The following is an 18,849-nucleotide window of genomic DNA, read 5'->3' as shown; positions in this document are numbered from 1 at the left end:
ATAGCTAGTGTCAAGTGTCTGATGCCTGATTTGAACTCAGGTCCTCCTGAATCCAGGGCCAGTGCTATATCTCCTGTTTGACCTAGCTCTGCCCCATGTGTGATATTTCTTAAAGAACAGTAATATTCCATGACATTCCTGTACTACCACAATTTGTTTGGCCCATTCCATAATCCCAGTCTCAGATTATTATAAAACTTTATCCTTATAATATCAGCAAGGACTTTGTAGAAGCCCTCAGGAATTGTGCCCTTTTGAATACAGTAGATTCTATATTAAATTGTCCCTCAGAAAGCATTTTTATCCAGAGGCATCAAGCATAACAACAATCCTAAGATATAGGTAGTGGAGTTGCCCCTAGAAGAAACACTATGAAGCAGCCTGTTATAGTATAGAAAGTCCTGGGTTTATGTATAGAATTTCAGAGCTGGAAAGAAGTTTAGGTGATCACCTCGCTCTACTATAATGTTTCCCTCTCCCCTCTCCTTTTTCTATCTGAGGAAATTGAGGTAAAGTGCCTTGCTCTAGGTTATACTGGTAATTAATGACAAAGCCAGGACTAGAATGTAGGTTTCCTGATTCCCATTCAGCCCAGGACGATCTGTCCAATATGTCAGGATGCTGGGTTCTTGTCCCAGCTCTTTGACTTCTGGCAGTTGCTTAACTTCCTGGGTCCTCCATTTTCCCATCTGTAAATGGGGTTATCAATTCCTCTCTTTCCCATCACATAACATAGTATTTCATTTTGGGATGCTGAATTGTATACTGAATGACTGAATGCATTTCAAAGCAATTTTCCAACCTCAGTACTGTATAAATGTAAGCAGTTATCAATTTAATTTTTTTAATTAATAAAGTATTTTATTTTTTTCCTGTTACATGTAAACTTTTGTTTATACAGGCTTTCCAATTTCAGATTTTTCTCCCTCCCTCCCCCCTCCCTTAGACAGCAGGTAATCTGATATAGGTTTTATATATATATATATATATATATATATATATATATATATATATGTATATATATATATATATACACACACACAATAACATTAATCCTATTTCTGCATTAGTCATGTTATAAGAGAAAAATCAGAGCACTGATGAAAAACCTCATAATAGAAAAAACAACAGAACCAAAAACAAAAGAAATAGTATGGTTCATTCAGCATCTATACTCCACAGTTCTTTTTTTTTTTTCCCTTGGATTTGGAGATCCTCTTCTATCATGAGTTCCCTGGAACTCTTCTGTACCATTATCAATTTAATTTGATAAATATCTGTTCAGTTCCTAATATGTACATGTCACTTTGTTGGATCTTTCAGATACAAAGACAAAAAAACAAGACAGTGCTTGCCTTTAAGGAATTTATATTCTTCTGGGGAGGGGGGTATGGTGTACAATTTGAATTAAATACAAGATAATTTATGGAGAGAGGAGACTAACTGGGAGAATTAGGGAAGAGATCATGGAAGAAATGGTATCTAAGTCATTTTGAGTGAGAATAAAGACTTTGGGATGTGGAGACAAGGAAATAGAATTTTTTTTTAGGCTCTAGATATGGGTTGTGTGAATGCACACAGACAAAAAATGACATGTTCAGTTCCTAGAAGTCAGTTGCTGGACTGGAATATAGTCTTCATCAAGGACAGTAACATGAAGTAAGTCTAGAAAAGTAGGCTGTGCTCAGACTGGAGGGTTTTAAATACCAGAGTGAGAAGTTTATGTTCTTTCCTAAATGCAGTACAGAGCTGCTGAAGGTTATTGAGCAAGGCAATGATGTGATCAAGGTCTGTGTCTTCAGATTACTGGGACAGCTCCCTGGAGGATGTATTGGAAAGGAGAGAAACTAGCTAGAAGCAGGGAGACCAGTAAGGAGGCTGTTACAATAGTCCAAGCTGGAAGTGATGGTAGTTTTCATATGGGTAGAAAGATGAAAGAAGCCAGCAATGTTGGACGTTAGAAGTGGAAGCCACAGGACTTGGCACTTGATTGCTTTTGGGGATGAGAGAAAGGAAGGAGTCATAGATGACTCACTCAGATTGAGTTTGAGTCATGGTGGTGCCCAATTCAATCAACATCTATTTGAACAGAAATTGGGAGGTTTGAAAAGAGGAGAAAGGTCATTTATTATTATTATTATTATTTTGGGTGAGGCAATTGGGGTTAAGTGACTTGCTTAGGGTCCCACAGCTAGGCCCCATTTTTATAGTTAAGGAACCTAAGCAGATGTTAAGTGACTTGCCCAGGGTCAGTGACCTGCTAGTGTGTCTGAGGCTGGATTTGAACTCTGGTCTTTCTGACTCCAGGCCAAATGTTATATCCACTGTACCATTTATCTGTCCTGTACCCTATTGAAGAGAGGAGAAAAGTGCTGTATTACTAACTATGTGCTAGGTATTAAAGTTACAAAGATACAGTAAAACCAACCCCTGCACTAAAGGTTACTTTTCACCTCATCTATTCTACTTGTTTCTTGTGAATACCAATCTATGGACATGTCTCTAGTCAGAATGTAGGGCTCTTGTAGCAGACCCATATGGCAGGGATGCATCTATTTACTCATCAGTAGTCATCTTTAGAGAAGTTGGATGATGACAGAGCTAGACCAATGACTGAGGCTTTCTTTGACATGTTGAAGAAAGGTATTTGGGCATTTTTTATCTTGAAGCTATATCTCAAATTTTCAGAAGTCTTAGTTTAAATTAAGGTGTGTGGGACTGGCCCTTCCTCCTAGACTGATGCCAGAGAACATGCAATAAATGACAAAGAGAAAACATGGCAAGAATTCTAGCTATCATATTTCTTTTCACCAATTCTTTTATCACTTGATCTATTCCGCAGATCTTGAAAATCACAAGATCCCTCTTCAGAGCCATAAAGATGGAGGACAAGAAGCGCCTTGCTTATTCCATCATCCAGTTTCTTCATGACCAGCTGCATCATGGAGGCCTCTCTCCTGATGCCCAGGAGAGTTTGGAAGGTGAGTATTTGTTGCCTTTCCAACTTTTTTATCTCATGGTTTCAGGGGTGCTTTAAAAAAAAGAAAGAATTAAGAATACCTAATGTTTTTTATAGGGGTTGACTGTCTCTGCTGGAGACCACATTTGTTTAGCACCTCACAAAATTAGCTTCAGAACAGTTGTTCTAATATTTCTTTGTCTCATGGAGTTCTTGATTTGTTTGGTCTATTATAGTTTTTGACAAGTCCTATGAGGGCTAAGGTTTATCACTTTCTATTCTAAGCTATTTATTTCCTATTTTTTCCCCTAGAGCTTTTATTTAATTTTTTTTTAAACCTTTTCCTCTTGAGTCCCTGCTCACAATTACTATTTAATGATACTCTTCTTTTGGGGGAGCTCTAGATTTTCAGCAGTTTTTTATATTGATTTCTTTGATTTCACTCATCTCTGCAGCTTTAGTTCTTGGCTCTGTCTTGTGCTGCATCTTTGAATGGGGGTCACCAGCCCTCTGGTCTTGACCAGGTGACTACCTGGGTTCCTGTACTTATCTCCACCTTCTAGACTCAGGTCTCTTTGGATGTTTGAGGGTGGGAGAATGCAGTTGTCAGGAACTACTCTGGTGACCCAAGAGACCTCATCTGAATGCCAAGGTCACCAGCCTGGGGCTTTCTTTGAGGAACTCGCAGCTCTGGGCCCCCTCCTGACACAGAAGCTGTTTGGCATGATTACTGGTTTGCCTGGAGGCCCTGCCCCTTTAGCTTTGGGGGATCAGACTGATTCTGGGATAGAAGTTACTTAGTATAGTTTCTCATTGGATTTTTTTTTTTTTTTTTTGGCGGGGCAATGGGGGTCAAGTGACTTGTCCAGGGTCACACAGCTAGCAAGTGTCAAGTGTCTGAGGCCGGGTTTGAACTCAGGTACTCCTGAATCTAGGGCCAGTGCTTTATCCTCTGGGCCACCTAGCCGCCCCCTCTCATTGGATTTCTTGATCATGATTTTAGGTCTGGTGTGAATTTGAGGCTTCTGGTGGTGCCCTCCATGGCGGTCTGCCTCCTGTTCAGGCAGCCATCTTGGCCAAAAGTCCAGTAGTTATGTTTCTTTGTCTGTGCTCCTCAACTTTCATTGTTTTTTAGTCACTTAGCAGTTTGACTTCCTTTTGAAATATATTTAAATTGAACATGATAGTTCTAACACACTGCCTTACTTGTCTTTGTTGTCATCTAAACTTCCTTCTGTTCTTTTCAGAGTATTTTTCTGACAGTTCTTTGATATTCTTTTCTATTTTTGCATTACTATAAATCCCCCCCCCCATACACACAAAAGAGTGATAGTGGGAACTCACACAGGCATACCTCTCATCTGAAAATAAAAGCCTTTCCTTGTAGAAAAGAATATTTAGTTAAGCAGAACACATTTACACATTGGTCAAGTCTAAAAGTTTTATTCTGCACCTCTAAGCTATCATCATTCTATCTCTCATACCATTTGTAGCTAAACTCCTCAAAAAGGTCATCTACAATAAGTGACTCCACCTTCCCTCCCCTCACTCTCTTCTTAACTTCTTAAAATCTAGCTTCTAGGGGCAGCTAGGTGGTGCAGTAGATAAAACACCAGCCTACTAGCTGTGTTACCCTGGGCAAGTCACTTAACCCCAACTGCCCTGCTCCCCCCCCAAAAAAAAAAAATGAAAAAAAAATCTTGCTTCTGACCATATCATCCCACCAAAGTTGTTCTCTCCAAAGTTACCAATGATCTCTTAGTTGCCAAATCCAGTGACCTTTTCTCAATCCTCGTTCTTCTTGTGCTTTCTGCAGCCTTTGATACTATTGCTCACTCTCTGCTCCTTGATAATTCTGTCCTCTCTAGGTTTTTAGGACACCACTCTCTCCTGGTTCTGCTCCTACTTCTCTCACCTCTCCTCCTTGGGCATCTTTGCTGGATCCTTCTCCTGATTACGCCTTATAACTGTAGGTGTCCCTCAGGGTTCTGTCCTGGTTCCTCTTCTCTTTTCCTTCATTTGGTGATCTCATCAGCTTCCATGGATTTAACAACCACCTCTATGCTGTTGATTCTCAAATCTACCATTCCAATCTCAATCTCCCTGCTGTTCTCCAATCTTGAATCTCTCGCTGCCTTTCAGACACCTCAAACTGGATGGTCCAGTAGGCATCTTAAACTCAGTTATGTCCAAAGTAGAACTCGTCTTTCCCCCTACTTCACCCCCACTCCACTGCTGTTACTGGCATCACTGTGATGTCACATTGGAACTTAGCAAATGTTTATTGATAGATTGCTTGTCTTGGAATCAGAAAGACCCGAGTTCAAATCCTGGCTCTTACACTTAGCTTTGTGACTTTTTTCCACCTTTTTGTATCCCTGTCAAACAGAGCATTTTGTGTTTGATTCTGGAGGCAACGGGCAGCTATTGGAGTTGGAGTGGGAAGGTGTGACATGGTCAGATAATATCACTTAAGTGACTTTGGTGGCTGAAGAAAAGGATGGTTTGGAGTTGGGAGAGACTTAAAGCAGACACAGAGGGAAGGGGGCAGCATATTTGAGACATGTTGCAAAACTGAAATTGACAGGCCTTGGACTGGATAGATGGGGTTCAAGTAAGGACCAGGATGACTCCTAGGTTGAAAAGCCTGAGGGAGGGGCAGCTAGGTGGCGCAGTGGATAGAGCACCGGCCCTGGAGTCAGGAGGACCTGAGTTCAAATCCGGCCTCAGACACTTGACACTTACTAGCTGTGTGACCCTAGGCAAGTCACTTAACCCCAATTGCCTCACAAAAAAAAAAAAGAAAAGCCTGAGGGACTGAGAAGATCATGGTGACCAACTCAGGGAACCTTGAGCAGCAACTGCAGATTCTAGATCTTGCTCCAGACTTTCTAAAACATCTTGGCTTATTGTGTCTACAGCCATCTCCCTCCCCTTCAGCCCCATTGCCTGCTTGAAAGGCTCTAGAAATAATATCATCTCACCCTTTTCCCACTTCCCTTTGAGCAACTGAGAACACTCTCTCCCTCTCTGCTCCCTTTCAGGATCTTCTTTCCCTTGCAAGTTTTTTCTCAGACAATAAATGCTTTCCAATCTGTAATCAGACTGTTTCATTTAGGGTGTCTCTTTTTGGGCCTGGGGTCTTCCTTTAATTCACACTATAAAATGAGGATAATAATAGTACCTATGTCATAAGGTTGTGAAAATCAAATGAGATGATATTTATAAAGCGCTTTGCAAACCTTTAAAGCATTAAATAAATGCCTTCCTCCTCTTCTTCCACCTCTTCCTCTTTCTACTCTTAGTGTTCGGTTTGCTGGGTCATAGGGTAAGAAGAGTTTCTACCCTCTTTCTGTGTAATACTAAGCTGATATTCAGAACAATTGGATAGTTTCTTAGCTCTGTTGTATATCAATGTAATAATTTTCCCATAACTCCTCCCACATTTTCATCTTTTTTTTCCCCATTTTTTGCCAGTTTGCATGGTGTGAGGTAAAACCTCAGAATTAATTTAAAATTCTGTTTCTCCTTTTAAAAACTGTTCATGTACTTGGACCCCACTATGTATTGAGGTACAGTTCTTCGTGTTAAATATTTGTTTTGGTTCCCTATATATTTTTATATTGGAATTTTGTCAGTGACATTTGATGCAAATATTTTTCCTACTTTTTTCTTTAGTATTTATATCTTAATTCATTTATTCATGCAAAAGATTAATAATTTTCTGTTTTATCTTTTATGATTTCTTTCTTATTAAGTATTCTCCCCCAGCTGTAGTTGTGAAAAGTACCTGCTTTTTTTTTTTTTTTTTGTGCGGGGCATTGGGGGTTAAGTGACTTGCCCAGGGTCACACAGCTAGTAAATGTCAAGTATCTGAGGCCGGATTTGAACTCGGTACTCCTGAATCCAGGGCCAGTGCTTTATCCACTGCTCCACCTAGCCACCCCCAAAAGTACCTGATTTGGTTCTCTTAAGTTTTTTTTATTGTGCCTTTCTGACCTTTCATATTCAGTTTGCATATATATTTTTAGCTTATTGTGGTTTATAGAACATGTTGGTCTAAAGTGAATTTCTCCCAAACTTCTTGTGAGTTTTCCCAGCAGTTTGACAAAAAGGGAGTCCTGTTTTATGTTCTTAGGTTTATCAAACATTGAACCGTTTTTGATTGCTTCCGTTTTTTGCTTATGTAGTCTTATCCATTCGTCTAGTCTATTTTTTTTCTAAATTAGTACCAAGTAATTTGGTGATTACTACTTTATAATCGTCTGAGGTCTGGTAACATGATGCCTGCCTCCTTTGTTTATATTTTCCTCCATTAATTCCCTGGAGATTCTAGACCTCTTTTGGTCTTCCAGATGAACTTTACTCTTTACTGCTAGTGTTATATGAGCAATTCATCTCCTTTTTGATCTTTAGTAATAGTGTTATTGTCACTTGTTGTACACAGGAAATTGTGGTTGTGCTCTTATACACACCATTTGTGTTTTAATTGCTCATTGAGTTCTCTGCAGTTAGGATCCATCTTTTATTTAGACTGGTTAACACCAGTATGGCCAAAACCCAGGGGTTAAAGGAAGTTGTCAGTCTTTTTAAGTTCTATTGAATCATCATTGAACTTTCTCCTCAGATTGTTGATAATGCTGACTCAGGAGCAATTGTTAATGCTAGAAAATCTCAAACATATTACATTGTTCTAGCCATGCATGGATCCTTTTGATGTCCTTTCAACATAAAGGATAGTTATAAATTTCACCTTTTTCTGGTGTTGTGAAATAATAACCTTATCTTGTATAGAAAATTTGTTGTAGAGGAGCTGGTATCATGGGAAGAACCCCAGCTTTATACTCGTGACTTTGATTCAAAGCCTGGATCTTCCCCTGAATGGCTGTGTTACTTTCCTTCCCTACAATTTTTTCTAAAATTGGGAGGGGGGGAGGGCTGAATTAGATGATGTCAAAGGGCCCTTCAGCTTTAAAGCCCATGCTCCAAAATAAAAGTCAAGTGGCAGTGACTTTAAGCAGATAAAAATCTGGCTTTGTAATTGACTTGTTAAATGTATCACATCCACATTTGTTTGGAAGCCTGGCAGAGTAGAGAGACACATTTCCTCATGTCAGATCAGAAGTTGTCCCATGCCAAAGTAACCTTGTTCACAACATGCTGTTCCTAAAAGAATGTATTATGACTACGTGGTGATCTGATGATGTCAGCAAAATGGATTCTTGGCTTGTTTGTCTAGGAGAATTTGGGTGACTCAAGGAGACAACGTCTTCTATTGTTATGGGCACATCTAAGTCTTTGTCTTCTATGGATTTTGGTAGAAGTGAATTGCTGAGATAGGGGAGAAATATTTTTAATATTCAAGCAGAATACAGCAGTATTATAAGTATATGTGTACAGGTTAAAATAGGACTGCCTCTTATATTCTTTTTCCCTGGAAAATAAAGCTTCAGAGTGCTTCTTAATAAGTATTTTGATGCTTAAAAAGAAGTAACCCTATTTCTTCCAGTTGCGATCCAGTGCCTGGAGACAGCATTTGGGGTGACTGTTGAAGACCGAGATCTAGCTGTATCACAAACTCTGCCAGAAATATTTGAAGCTGCTACAGGAAAAGTGAGCATACTAGATCTTTTTGAAATAAAAATCCAGTCTCCTCATTTCATGAAATTTTCAATTTGGGATTTGTTTCCTTCTTCTTAGATCCATTTGAGGGTAAAAAAAAAAATCTGGCTGGACTTAACAGGGAAAAATAAGTTGGGTGGGGGAAACAAAGGTCCTTGTCTATTAATGTCCCTCCCTAAAATGACTTGTTTTTTCTTGCAATAGAAAGACATGCCCCACATTCGGAGGAATTCTGAACCCACCTCCCCCTCTGATGAAGATACAGCTGAAGCCGAGAGACTAAAAACTGAAGGTAAAGAAAACAGACTGACATCTGCTTTAGCAGTTCCCATTTTAGCTACATATAGTCTGTTTTCTCCATGAAGTAAAGAAGGATTCCAAGGAGTGACAGGTTTACCTGTAAATAGCCAAAGATTGTAGAAGTATTCGCGTGTGTGTGTGTGTGTGTGTGTGTGTAGTGGGCACAAGAAGGCAGGAGTGTTCTTCAGCCCTATGTAAGAATATTCTTATTTAGGCAAAGATCTGATCATTCATTTGACATCTAATTTATTATGTACCTGTTATGTACAGAGAGTATAGTACTGCAAACTGGGGGAGATAGAAAGCTTAGATAAGGCCCATGTCCTTGTCCTCACTGAGGTTATAATCTGGTTTGGGGGATGGGGGGATAAGAGGTAAGCATAGATAATCTGTGTTATTGTGTACTGTCCTTACAGTGCCTTAGGGTATAGCAATACTAAGGGTACCATATGATGTCCTGGGGGAGTCAGGGAAGGTTTCTTAGAAGGTGTATTTGAGGATGGGTTGGAATTTACATAATGAAGATTTGGAGGGATGGCATTTCAGGGCACAGAACAAAGAAAGGCCTGGAAGTCGGAAAGCATGGTGTGTTGAGAGAGCAGTCTTTATGGTGTGTGTGTGTGTGTATGTGTGAGAGAGAGAGACAGAGACAGAAAGACACACACACACACACACACACACACACACACACACACACACACACAGAAAGAGAATGAACGGTCACTGGAGACAAAGCTGATGTCATGTTGTCGAGCTTTGAATACCAGGATGAGAACTTTGAACCTTGCTTGATGGACAGTAGAGAGCTACTAATAAAATTTCTAACAGAGGAGCTACATGATGACATATTTATAAAAATTATTCCACCAGAAGAATGAAGGATGGTAAAACCATCCACTAAGACAGCTTAGTCATGATGTGTGATGATAAGGGGAGCTGCCGAATGGTTGTGACAGGAAATATAAAGGCCGGGGTGGGGGATGGAGATGAGATCCTGGGATGATGGAACTGACTGATTTTGAGATGTGAGAGAGAAGAAAAAAATCAAAGTTAATCCCACAGTCATGAACATGGAAGACTAGCTGAATGGTGGTATATACTATAGATGGAAATAACAAAGTTAGAAGGAAGTTTTGGGGAAAAGATAAGTTTGGTTTTGGACAGGTTAAGTTTGTGGTACTAGTAAAACATGCAAATAGAAGTCTTCTGTACACAGTTCAAGATTTGGGTCTGATGTTTTGCAGAGAAGTTAGAACTTGATATGTGTTTGGGGGTCTTCTGTATGTAAATTGCCATGTGAGAGAAATGACAACAGATCCTTGGGATACCCACATTAAGGGGTCATGTTCTGTCTCTACTGAAGACCAGTGCTTCCATATTTACTGTCAAGAAAAGGACAGAATCCTATAGCCTTGGGCCACAAGGCCCTCCTTAGTCTAATGCCTCCTTGCCTTTTTTTTTTTTTTTTTGTGGGGCAGTGAGGGTATTAAGTGACTTGCCCAGGGTCACATAACTAGTAAGTGTCAAGTGTCTGAGGCCAGATTTGAACTCGGGTCCTCCTGAATCCAGGGCTGGTGCTTTATCCACTGTGCCACCTAGCTGCCCCCTGCCTCCTTGTCTTTGCTTCACTTATCACTTAGTATTCCTCTCTTTATATTTTAAATTTCATCCAAAATGGGATTAACTGTTTTCTTTCATCTGTCCTGTCCTTTCTGGCTTTTGTGGAATATGGCCTACTCCCTAGCATTTTTGCTTATTTAAAATCTCTTGCATTAAAGATTCCACCTGTTCTCAGAAGGCCTTATGTTATCCCCACCCCTAAATGACATTCCCTTACTTGAATCTTCTGTAGCACTTGTCTCAAAGAACTTTAAAAAAAATTTCAGTTATTTTTTCCCGATTACCATTTATTTTCTCTCTATTCTGTTCCCTCTTCCCCGAATTGAACAACCGAAAGAAAAAACTAAAGCCCTCATAACAAATATGCATTCAGTACTGTGCCCCAATTTTCCCACATTCCCTCCAACATTTATCATTTTCTCTTTCTGCTAGTCTTAAGGGTGTGAGGCAGTACCTTGGAGTTGTTTTAATTTGCATTTCTCTAATCAAGAATGATTTAGAGCATTTTTTCATATGATAGCTTTTATTTCTTTGAAAACTTTCAGTTTCTATTTTACCTTCTGCTTCTAGAATATCAGGGCAATTTTCCCTGACAATTTCCTGGATCCTGGTTTTCAGGTAGTCCAAAAGTTTTCAAATTATCTCTCCTGGATCTGTTTTCCAGGTCAGCTGTTTTCCCCAGGAAATATTTCACATTGCCCTCTTTTTTTATTCATTTGGATTTGTTTTATTGTGTCTTGATTGATTTCTCATAAAGTCATTAGCTTCTATTTGCTCAATCCTAATTTTTAAGCAATGATTTTCTTCTGAGAGCTTTTGTAGCTCCTTTTCCATTTGGCCAATTTGACTTTTCAAACTTGACTTTTTTTTCATGAACCTCCTGCATCACTCTCATTTCTCTTTCCATTTTTTCCTCTGCCTCTCTTACTTTATCTTAAAAGTCCTTTTTGAGTGCCTCTGTGGCCTGAGACCAATTCATATTTTTCTTGGAAGCTTTGGATGTAGGAGCGCTGACACTGCTAATCCTCTTCTGAGGGTGTACCTTGAGCTTCCTTGTCACTAAAGAAACTTTCTATGGTACTCACCTTTCTCTGCTCATTCTGCCTTTCTTTTACTTGACTTTTAGTTCCTTAAATTGGGGTGCTGTTTCCAGGCTGCACTGTTCCAAGCTTCAGGGGGTCCCAGGTGGTATGATTTAAGGAGGGGCAGATTCTTCACTGGCCTGTCCTGTTCCCTGGTCTATAGATAACCCCAGGCCAACTTGCTAATTAACCAGACAGCAAAACTTTATGTGCTGTGGTTGTTAGCTCTGACAAGCCTTCATCCCTCCCCCACCTGGGCCACCTCCAGTCAAGCCTACTTCCTGGTTCCCAGCAGGAGTAAAAAACCCAAGTTCCACCTCAGCACCAACAGAGACGGCTGTAATCTTTCCCCTGCCAAGGGCTCAGCCCTCTCACCAGACTGTGAACTTAGTTCTAGATGACACTGGCGCTGCAGCTGATTCAGAGGCTCTGGGGAGGGGGGGTCTCTTTCTTTCTCTGTCTCATCCTGCTTGGGACTGGATCTGTGTCAGCATGGCTGTGGGGTTGGGCTCCACTCCTGTCCAAGCACAGCAGCCCCTCCTGCCAACCTTCTAAGCTGTCTTTGGCTGGAAAATGATCCCAGCCCGTTCTTTTGTGGGTTTTGCTGCTCCAGGAATTGTCCTGTGGCATTATTTGGAGGTTTTTTTGAGCGATCGTGTCGTGAGTTCCAAGAGCTTACTGCTTTTCCTCCCTGTCTGAAAACTTCATGTTTATATTCTTTGACCATTTACAAATTGGGGAATAAGTCTCTTTTGCATTGTAATCATCTACTCCTTTCCACCTTCCATAATATAAGCACCATGAGAAGATATGTAACATAAAACATACTGTGTCTTATTTGTCACCATGTCGATCATAACTGTTTAATAAGTGTTTTACAAATTGACATGAAAGTCAATTTGTGACTTTGATTCAATTTAAAGCAGGAGCTGGGAAACTGTTTGAAAAGTTTTCTCAGAAAGCTTTCCTTAGAAGGAGAATTTCCTTGCTTGCTTGGAATATAATGATAATGTTCCCTTAAATCTGGTTGAAGGGATAGCAAGGAGTCTAGTAGAAAATGGGACTTGACTAGAGGTAGTTTTGAAGAAAAGCAAGATTTTCTTATTAGTAATTATCACAGATGACTTTCACCTTTGACTTGATGTGACCTTTTTTTTTGCCCCTCTAAAACACTATGTAATATCATGTATTTTTCTGTGTTTGATGTTTATACATGAGAATGGGGACTATGTCTTGTCTAACTGCATCTTCAGGGCTCTCCGTGTGCTATAAATGTTGATTAAATGAATTTAATTTAGAGATGCAGAGTTAAACAGTTGAAAACTTTTCACTAAAATGTTGCTTAACTAATGAATAAAAATTATCTAAAACATTCATTTCATTACAGCCTACATATAATGTGTATATATTTTCTTTGCCTTTAGGAAATGAACAAATGAAAATAGAAAATTTTGAAGCAGCAGTCTCTTTTTATGGAAAAGCAATTGAATTAAATCCAGCCAATGCAGTGTATTTTTGCAACAGGTACTGACTACTTGATCACTGGGGACTGGGGCAGGAGGAGACATGTGCTTTGTACTCTGCTTAAAGCAGTGAACTCTGTAATCCTGAAAGACAAAAATAATGACAACATTTACAAAATACTTTGAGATAAGTTGTGAAATTACACATGAAGAAAATAAACTCCCAGAGTTTAGTTCCTTGATTTGTTTTGTCTTCCTGTCTCCATCCCCTTAAATAGCTTTGCATGTAGGATTGGATTAAGGAATTTGTTCAAGATCTCCCAGCTAATTAGAATCAGGAAGGACTAGGATCTGAACTTGGGTCATGACATTTGAGCTCACCTTAGCCCACACCTACCGGTTTACTGGTAGGAGCCTGAGGGCCAGGGAGAGTGCTTGGCCAGGCTCCCAAAGGACCCTATAGGAGTCTGGTTTTCTTTGTATCCATATCACCAGTTACACTGTGCCACGTAAGTGGGGCTAGCACTTGTACTGTCTCTGTGTGCTTAGTTGTCTTTTAGAAAAACCTAGTAATATTGGCTCAGCTAAAGTCTTTTAAGGAAGAGGATAATAATTCTGTCATCATTAGTTGTAGAGGGGGTACAGTAATAATATTAAATTCTTAATTTTAGTGTTTTGTAGTTTTAGTGCAAGAGGTCTTAACTTGTGTGTGTGTGATGGCCTGCTGTGATAGCCTGGTGACTCCTATGGGCCCCTTCTCAGAATTAAGTTTTTAAATGAATAAAATATAGAGAATTACAAAGGAAACCAATTATATTTGATAAAAAAAACCCCAAGTTCATGGACCCTAACTTAAGAACCTCTCTTCCAGAGGGTGGAGCATAGTGCAGTAGTAGTTTGGTAATTAGTGCTCTTACCAAATGCAGATAACAATGACCATCTGTTCCTGTTCACTCTGGGGCTTTGATCCCAGTATGTGTGACAAGTGGGAACAGCCTGGGAGTGTGATAGAATGGGTGCAGATGTGGCAGGTTCTGTCATTCAGTGCTCATGTCCCCACAGGGTCAGCTAGTTACAGTCCTAGAGAGTTAGGAAGGGAGGGACTGACTCTTCAGGCCCACTAGTCTTGGGCAGACAAATAAGGCCGGGAATTCTGGCTGGGAGCCTAGGGCACCCTGCAGATGGTCCAGCCAACACATTTAGGAAGCCAAGCCAAAGAGTCAGGATCTGGGCACGAGGCCCGGTAGCAGCCAGCGCACACCGGAGCACACTGTAGACCGTGAGATGGGACAGTGCCTAGCGTTCTGGACTGAGGGTCTTGTTCCAGATGCTCTCTCAGCCTCAGCTTCCTCGTCCCTAAAATGGGGGTGATAACAATAGCACCTGCCTCCCTGGGATATTGTGAGAGTCGTGTAAGTCGTGTAAGATGAAAGCATCTGTGGAGTGTGTAAGTCATGGCCTCCTTATGTGCCTTTTGCCTAGAGTTTTAATTGACCTGAGCTTGTAGCTAGGGCCAAGTTTTGTACCTTAATGAGAGGAACAAAGAGAAACTCCTCATTTCCTAAGAAGTGGAAATTACCTTAGAAAGTAATTGAATCTAACCTGAACAAGAAACCTTAGTGGGGGTGTGGTCAGGGGCCATGGGGAGCACTCCTCATCCAAAGTCGGTCCACTCCACTTGAGAGTGTTCCTTGCTAGCAAATGTTTGCTTAAGTTTGCCTTAGTCCCAGGTCTGCCCTCCTGCTCATTGCAGTTTTGGACATTTGATTCCTCACATCCCATGTTTCTCTTTTTATGTGCAACCTTAATAACACTATTCAGATTTGCAATAGCTCTTTACAGCTTACAAAGCAACTGCTCTGTGATAGTTCAAAGGTTAATGGCCTCAGAAGTGTTGGACATAGTCACTTCATTGGTAATTGTCATGGCTGGGGTTTGACTCCAGTCTTCTAAGTCCCTTGTTCTTTCTACTATATTATATCAAAGTGCTTCTCTAGAGTGTAAGCTGTCTGAGGGCAGTGGGAGTTAAGTGACTTGCCCAGGCTCACGCAGCTAGTAAATGTCAAGTGTCTGAGGCCAGATTTGAACTCAGGTCGTCCTGCATCCAAGGCTGGTGCTTTATCCACTGCGCCACCTAGCTGCCCCTAGGACCATATATGTTAAAATGGATCTGTTCATTTCGAGGTATAGGTGATAAGTTAATATTTGGGTTTTTTTTGTTTTTTTGTTTTTGTTCTTGGGGGGCAGGGCAATGAAAGTTAATGCCCAGGATCACACAGCTAGTAAGTGTTAAGTGTCTTAGGCCTGATTTAAACTCGGGTCTTCCTGAATCCAGGGCTGGTGCTTTATCCACTGTACCACCTAACTGCCCCTGGATTATTTTTTTTTTCTTTCCTTTTTTTTTTCAGTGAGGCAATTGGGGTTAAGTGACTTGCCCAGGGTCACACAGCTAGTAAGTGTTAAGTGTCTGAGGCCGTATTTGAACTCAGGTACTCCTGACTCCAGGGCCGGTGCTCTATCCACTGCGCCATCCAGCTGCCCCCCTGGATTATTTTTAACATGGCAAGAGAAATTCTTGTTCAGAAATGTTGAGATTGGTGCTCCAATGTACATCTTAGGGAAGTAATAGTACTAACAATAACTGACTTTGATATAGGGCTTTACATACACTTGATGTACATGAGCTCTCCCATGAGCTTTGTGATAATCTTGCAAGATAGGTAGGTGCCACAGGTTGTGGTATTCTTCCCATTTTTACAAAGTACCCCTGTAGAATGTAAGCATCTTGAAGGTGGGAACTGTTTCCATTTTTACTTGTGTTGCCCTAGCATCTAGCACAATGTCTGGTTTAAGAGGGCAGCTAGGTGGCACAGTGGATAAAGCACCAGCCCTGGATTCAGGAGACCTGAGTTCAAATCTGGATTCAGACGCTTGACACTTACTAGCTGTGTGACCCTGAGCAAGTCACTTAACTCTCATTGCCCCACCAAAAAAAAATGTCTGGCTTATAGTAAGTGCTTATTAAATGCTTATTCAATTAAATTGATTTGATGAAGCAACAGGCTCAAAAAGGTCCAGTGGCTTCTATATAGTCAATTATATATTATGTAAGTGACCCAGGCCAGCTCTGCTCTAGGGAGAAACCTGGTCATCTGCAGAAGTGAATAGACATATATGGGTAGTTGGCTTCATAGGGGATTAAGTTGTTTTTTTCTTTTGGCTGTCAACCTGCTTTTGCCAGAGCATGAGCATTCACACTTTGACAACTTGTGTCCTCCCCAGAGCTGCTGCCTACAGCAAACTTGGAAATTATGCAGGTGCCGTAAGAGACTGTGAAAGAGCCATTGGCATAGATCCCTGCTACAGCAAAGCCTATGGCAGAATGGGGTAGGTACTGGGAACATTTACATTCTTCTGGCAGAGGGGAGGCCTGTTTTCTCTGAGGATAAGAACCAAGCCTTGGGTGTGAGACCACTACTGGTTTATAGGGTGGCTTTTACAGACTTACCTCATTACCTCATTTATTCTTTTCTTTGAATCTCAGAACCTTGGAGATAACCCCATTGAAAGATTATTTAACCCACAGGGGTAAAGTCAGGCTTATATTTGTCTGGTTTCAAGTTGTGCTCTAGTTAGAAATAGCTAAGGACTTTATGGGAATCTTGCATCCATTATTGCACCCCTGAACCCCCCAGACAACTCAGATGTCTAGCTATGCAACAATAGCAGAAGATTATGAAGTGGAAGGAACCCCTGAGATCATCTCTAGCGTGAGCCACTCATTCTACAGGTGAAGAAACTGAAACCCAATGATGTCTGATGACTCAAGGTCACCCAGAGCGATGGAGCCAAGTTCTGACTCTGGGCTCCTGGTCAGTTCTCATTGCTTTAGACTATACTGCCTGCCAAGTAACTTGATGCTAGGACGAGAATCAGCAGCCTTTGAAAAGTGTTGTGTCAGACTACCTTTTCTCTGTTGTATGTTTAGGAGGGACTGGAAGGAGGAGTGATCACACTGCCTGCTCAGCTTTGTCAGCAAAAGTAGGAATGCTGCAGTAGTCATCTCCTTTGTATCACTAAATATTGATGCAAAATCCTAGGTGTCCCCCACCTCTATGCTTCCCAGCCCCATGTTCCAGAATAATTATTTGTTTTGGTTAAAGATAAAAAACATTTTCCAATAATGTACTGCCCTTCACACGGGGATGTCAGAACTCATCATTAATAGGACATGGACCTTCAGTGATAAAGCAAATTGTATGGCTAGGCTCCCTTACAATGAACATTATTCACATGAATGCCTGAGGTTTGGGATGCCATTTCTAGCAGTAGAACTGTATGAAATTAATTGATCCACACAAGAATAAAATATACAACTTAGGTTTTATCAGAACCTGTTTCTTTCCTTCCTAATAATTCATTATTTATTTTTAGTTTAGTTTTTCTTTTAATTCTGAGTTCCAAATTTTCTCTCTTCCCCCCAGTCCCTTCCTCATTGAGAGGACAAGCCATATATCAGCTATATGCGTGAAATCATGTAAAACATTTTCAATATTAGCCATGTTGGGGGGGAAAAAACCAAAAAGTTTAAAATTATACTTCAGGTAACACTCAGTTTATCAGTTCTCTTTCTGGAGGTGAATAGCATTTTTCATAAGTCCATTGGAATTATCTTGAATCATTGATCAAAGTAGCTAAATCTTTCACAGTTGGTCATTATTACAATATTGCTGTTACTGTGTACCGTGTTCTCCTGCTTCTGCTCACTTCACTTGGCAGCAGTTCATATAAATCCAGGTTTTTCTGAGAGCATCGTGCTCTCACAGTAGCACAGTAGTATTCCATCACAGTCATATATCACAACTTCTTCAGCCATTCTCCAATTGATGAGCATCTCCTCCACTCCATTTCTATCAGCACTCTTTTCTAACTAATTCTTTCCCTGAAATGAGATAAGAAGCACCTCTATTACATGGGTCCTTCAAGTCTGATCAGATTCCCGAGTCGGGGGGCCCCCCCCCCCCCCATGACCCCAACCACCCATGAAGTCTCCTTCCTGGCCACCCTTCCTCCAAAAACAAATCTAGAAACAACCTTTGCCTTATCTTCCCCCTTAATGTTATTGATATGCTTACTTGGAGCATTATTTTAAATTCCTAGAAGGACAGACCATGAGACTCTTAGCTTTGTAGCTTCCCCAGAGGCGTGCACAGGGCATATATGCATCAGGCACTTAATAAGTGTTGATAATGGATGAATTAGCTAATATGACAGAAAAGGAAAATGATAAATGTTGGAGGGGATGTGGGAAAATTGGGACAGTAATGCACTGTTGGTAGAGTTCTGAATTGGTAGAACCATTCTGGAGAGCAATTTGGAATCCTGCCTAAAAGGCCTATAAAACTGCATACTTCGTGACCCAGCGATATCATCACTAGGTCTGTATCCCAGACTTATTAAAAAAAAAAAAAAAGAAAGAGGCAAAGGACCTACTTGTACAAAAATATTGATATCAGTTCTTTTTGTGGTGGTAAAAAAAATTGGAAATTGAGGGGATGCCCATCAATTGGGGAATGTCTAAGCAAGTGGTGATGTGTAATTGTGATGGAATACTCTTATGTTATAAGAAATGATGTGCAGGATGCTTTCAGAAAAACCTGGGAAAGACTTACATAAACTGAGCAAAATACAGCGTGCAGAAGCAGGAGAACATTGTACACAGTAACAGCAGTATTGTATGATGATCGACTGTGAATGACTTAGCTCTTCTCACCAATACAAAGATCCAAGACCGTTCCAAAGA

At 40.6% G+C, this 18,849-nt stretch overlaps 1 protein-coding gene across 2 annotated transcripts in view; it reads left to right on the top strand.

Moving 5' to 3' along the window:
- The window catches only part of SGTA (small glutamine rich tetratricopeptide repeat co-chaperone alpha), a 41,892-nt gene that overhangs the window by 11,594 nt on the left and 11,449 nt on the right, over positions 1-18,849 (top strand). For both annotated transcript variants that reach the window (XM_043976293.1, XM_043976292.1), the window contains exons 2-6: positions 2,843-2,981; positions 8,469-8,572; positions 8,786-8,873; positions 13,008-13,107; positions 16,329-16,433. In XM_043976293.1, coding sequence (XP_043832228.1) covers positions 2,882-2,981; positions 8,469-8,572; positions 8,786-8,873; positions 13,008-13,107; positions 16,329-16,433 — 497 coding nt within the window. In that variant the 5' untranslated portion in view covers positions 2,843-2,881. The remainder of the gene's footprint in view (positions 1-2,842; positions 2,982-8,468; positions 8,573-8,785; positions 8,874-13,007; positions 13,108-16,328; positions 16,434-18,849) is intronic.

This window comes from Dromiciops gliroides, chromosome 1 (genome assembly GCF_019393635.1).
Source record: "Dromiciops gliroides isolate mDroGli1 chromosome 1, mDroGli1.pri, whole genome shotgun sequence".
Classification (NCBI taxonomy): domain Eukaryota; kingdom Metazoa; phylum Chordata; class Mammalia; order Microbiotheria; family Microbiotheriidae; genus Dromiciops; species Dromiciops gliroides.
Note: the sequence above shows the minus strand (reverse complement) of the source record. Positions and strands in the feature narration are given on the sequence as shown.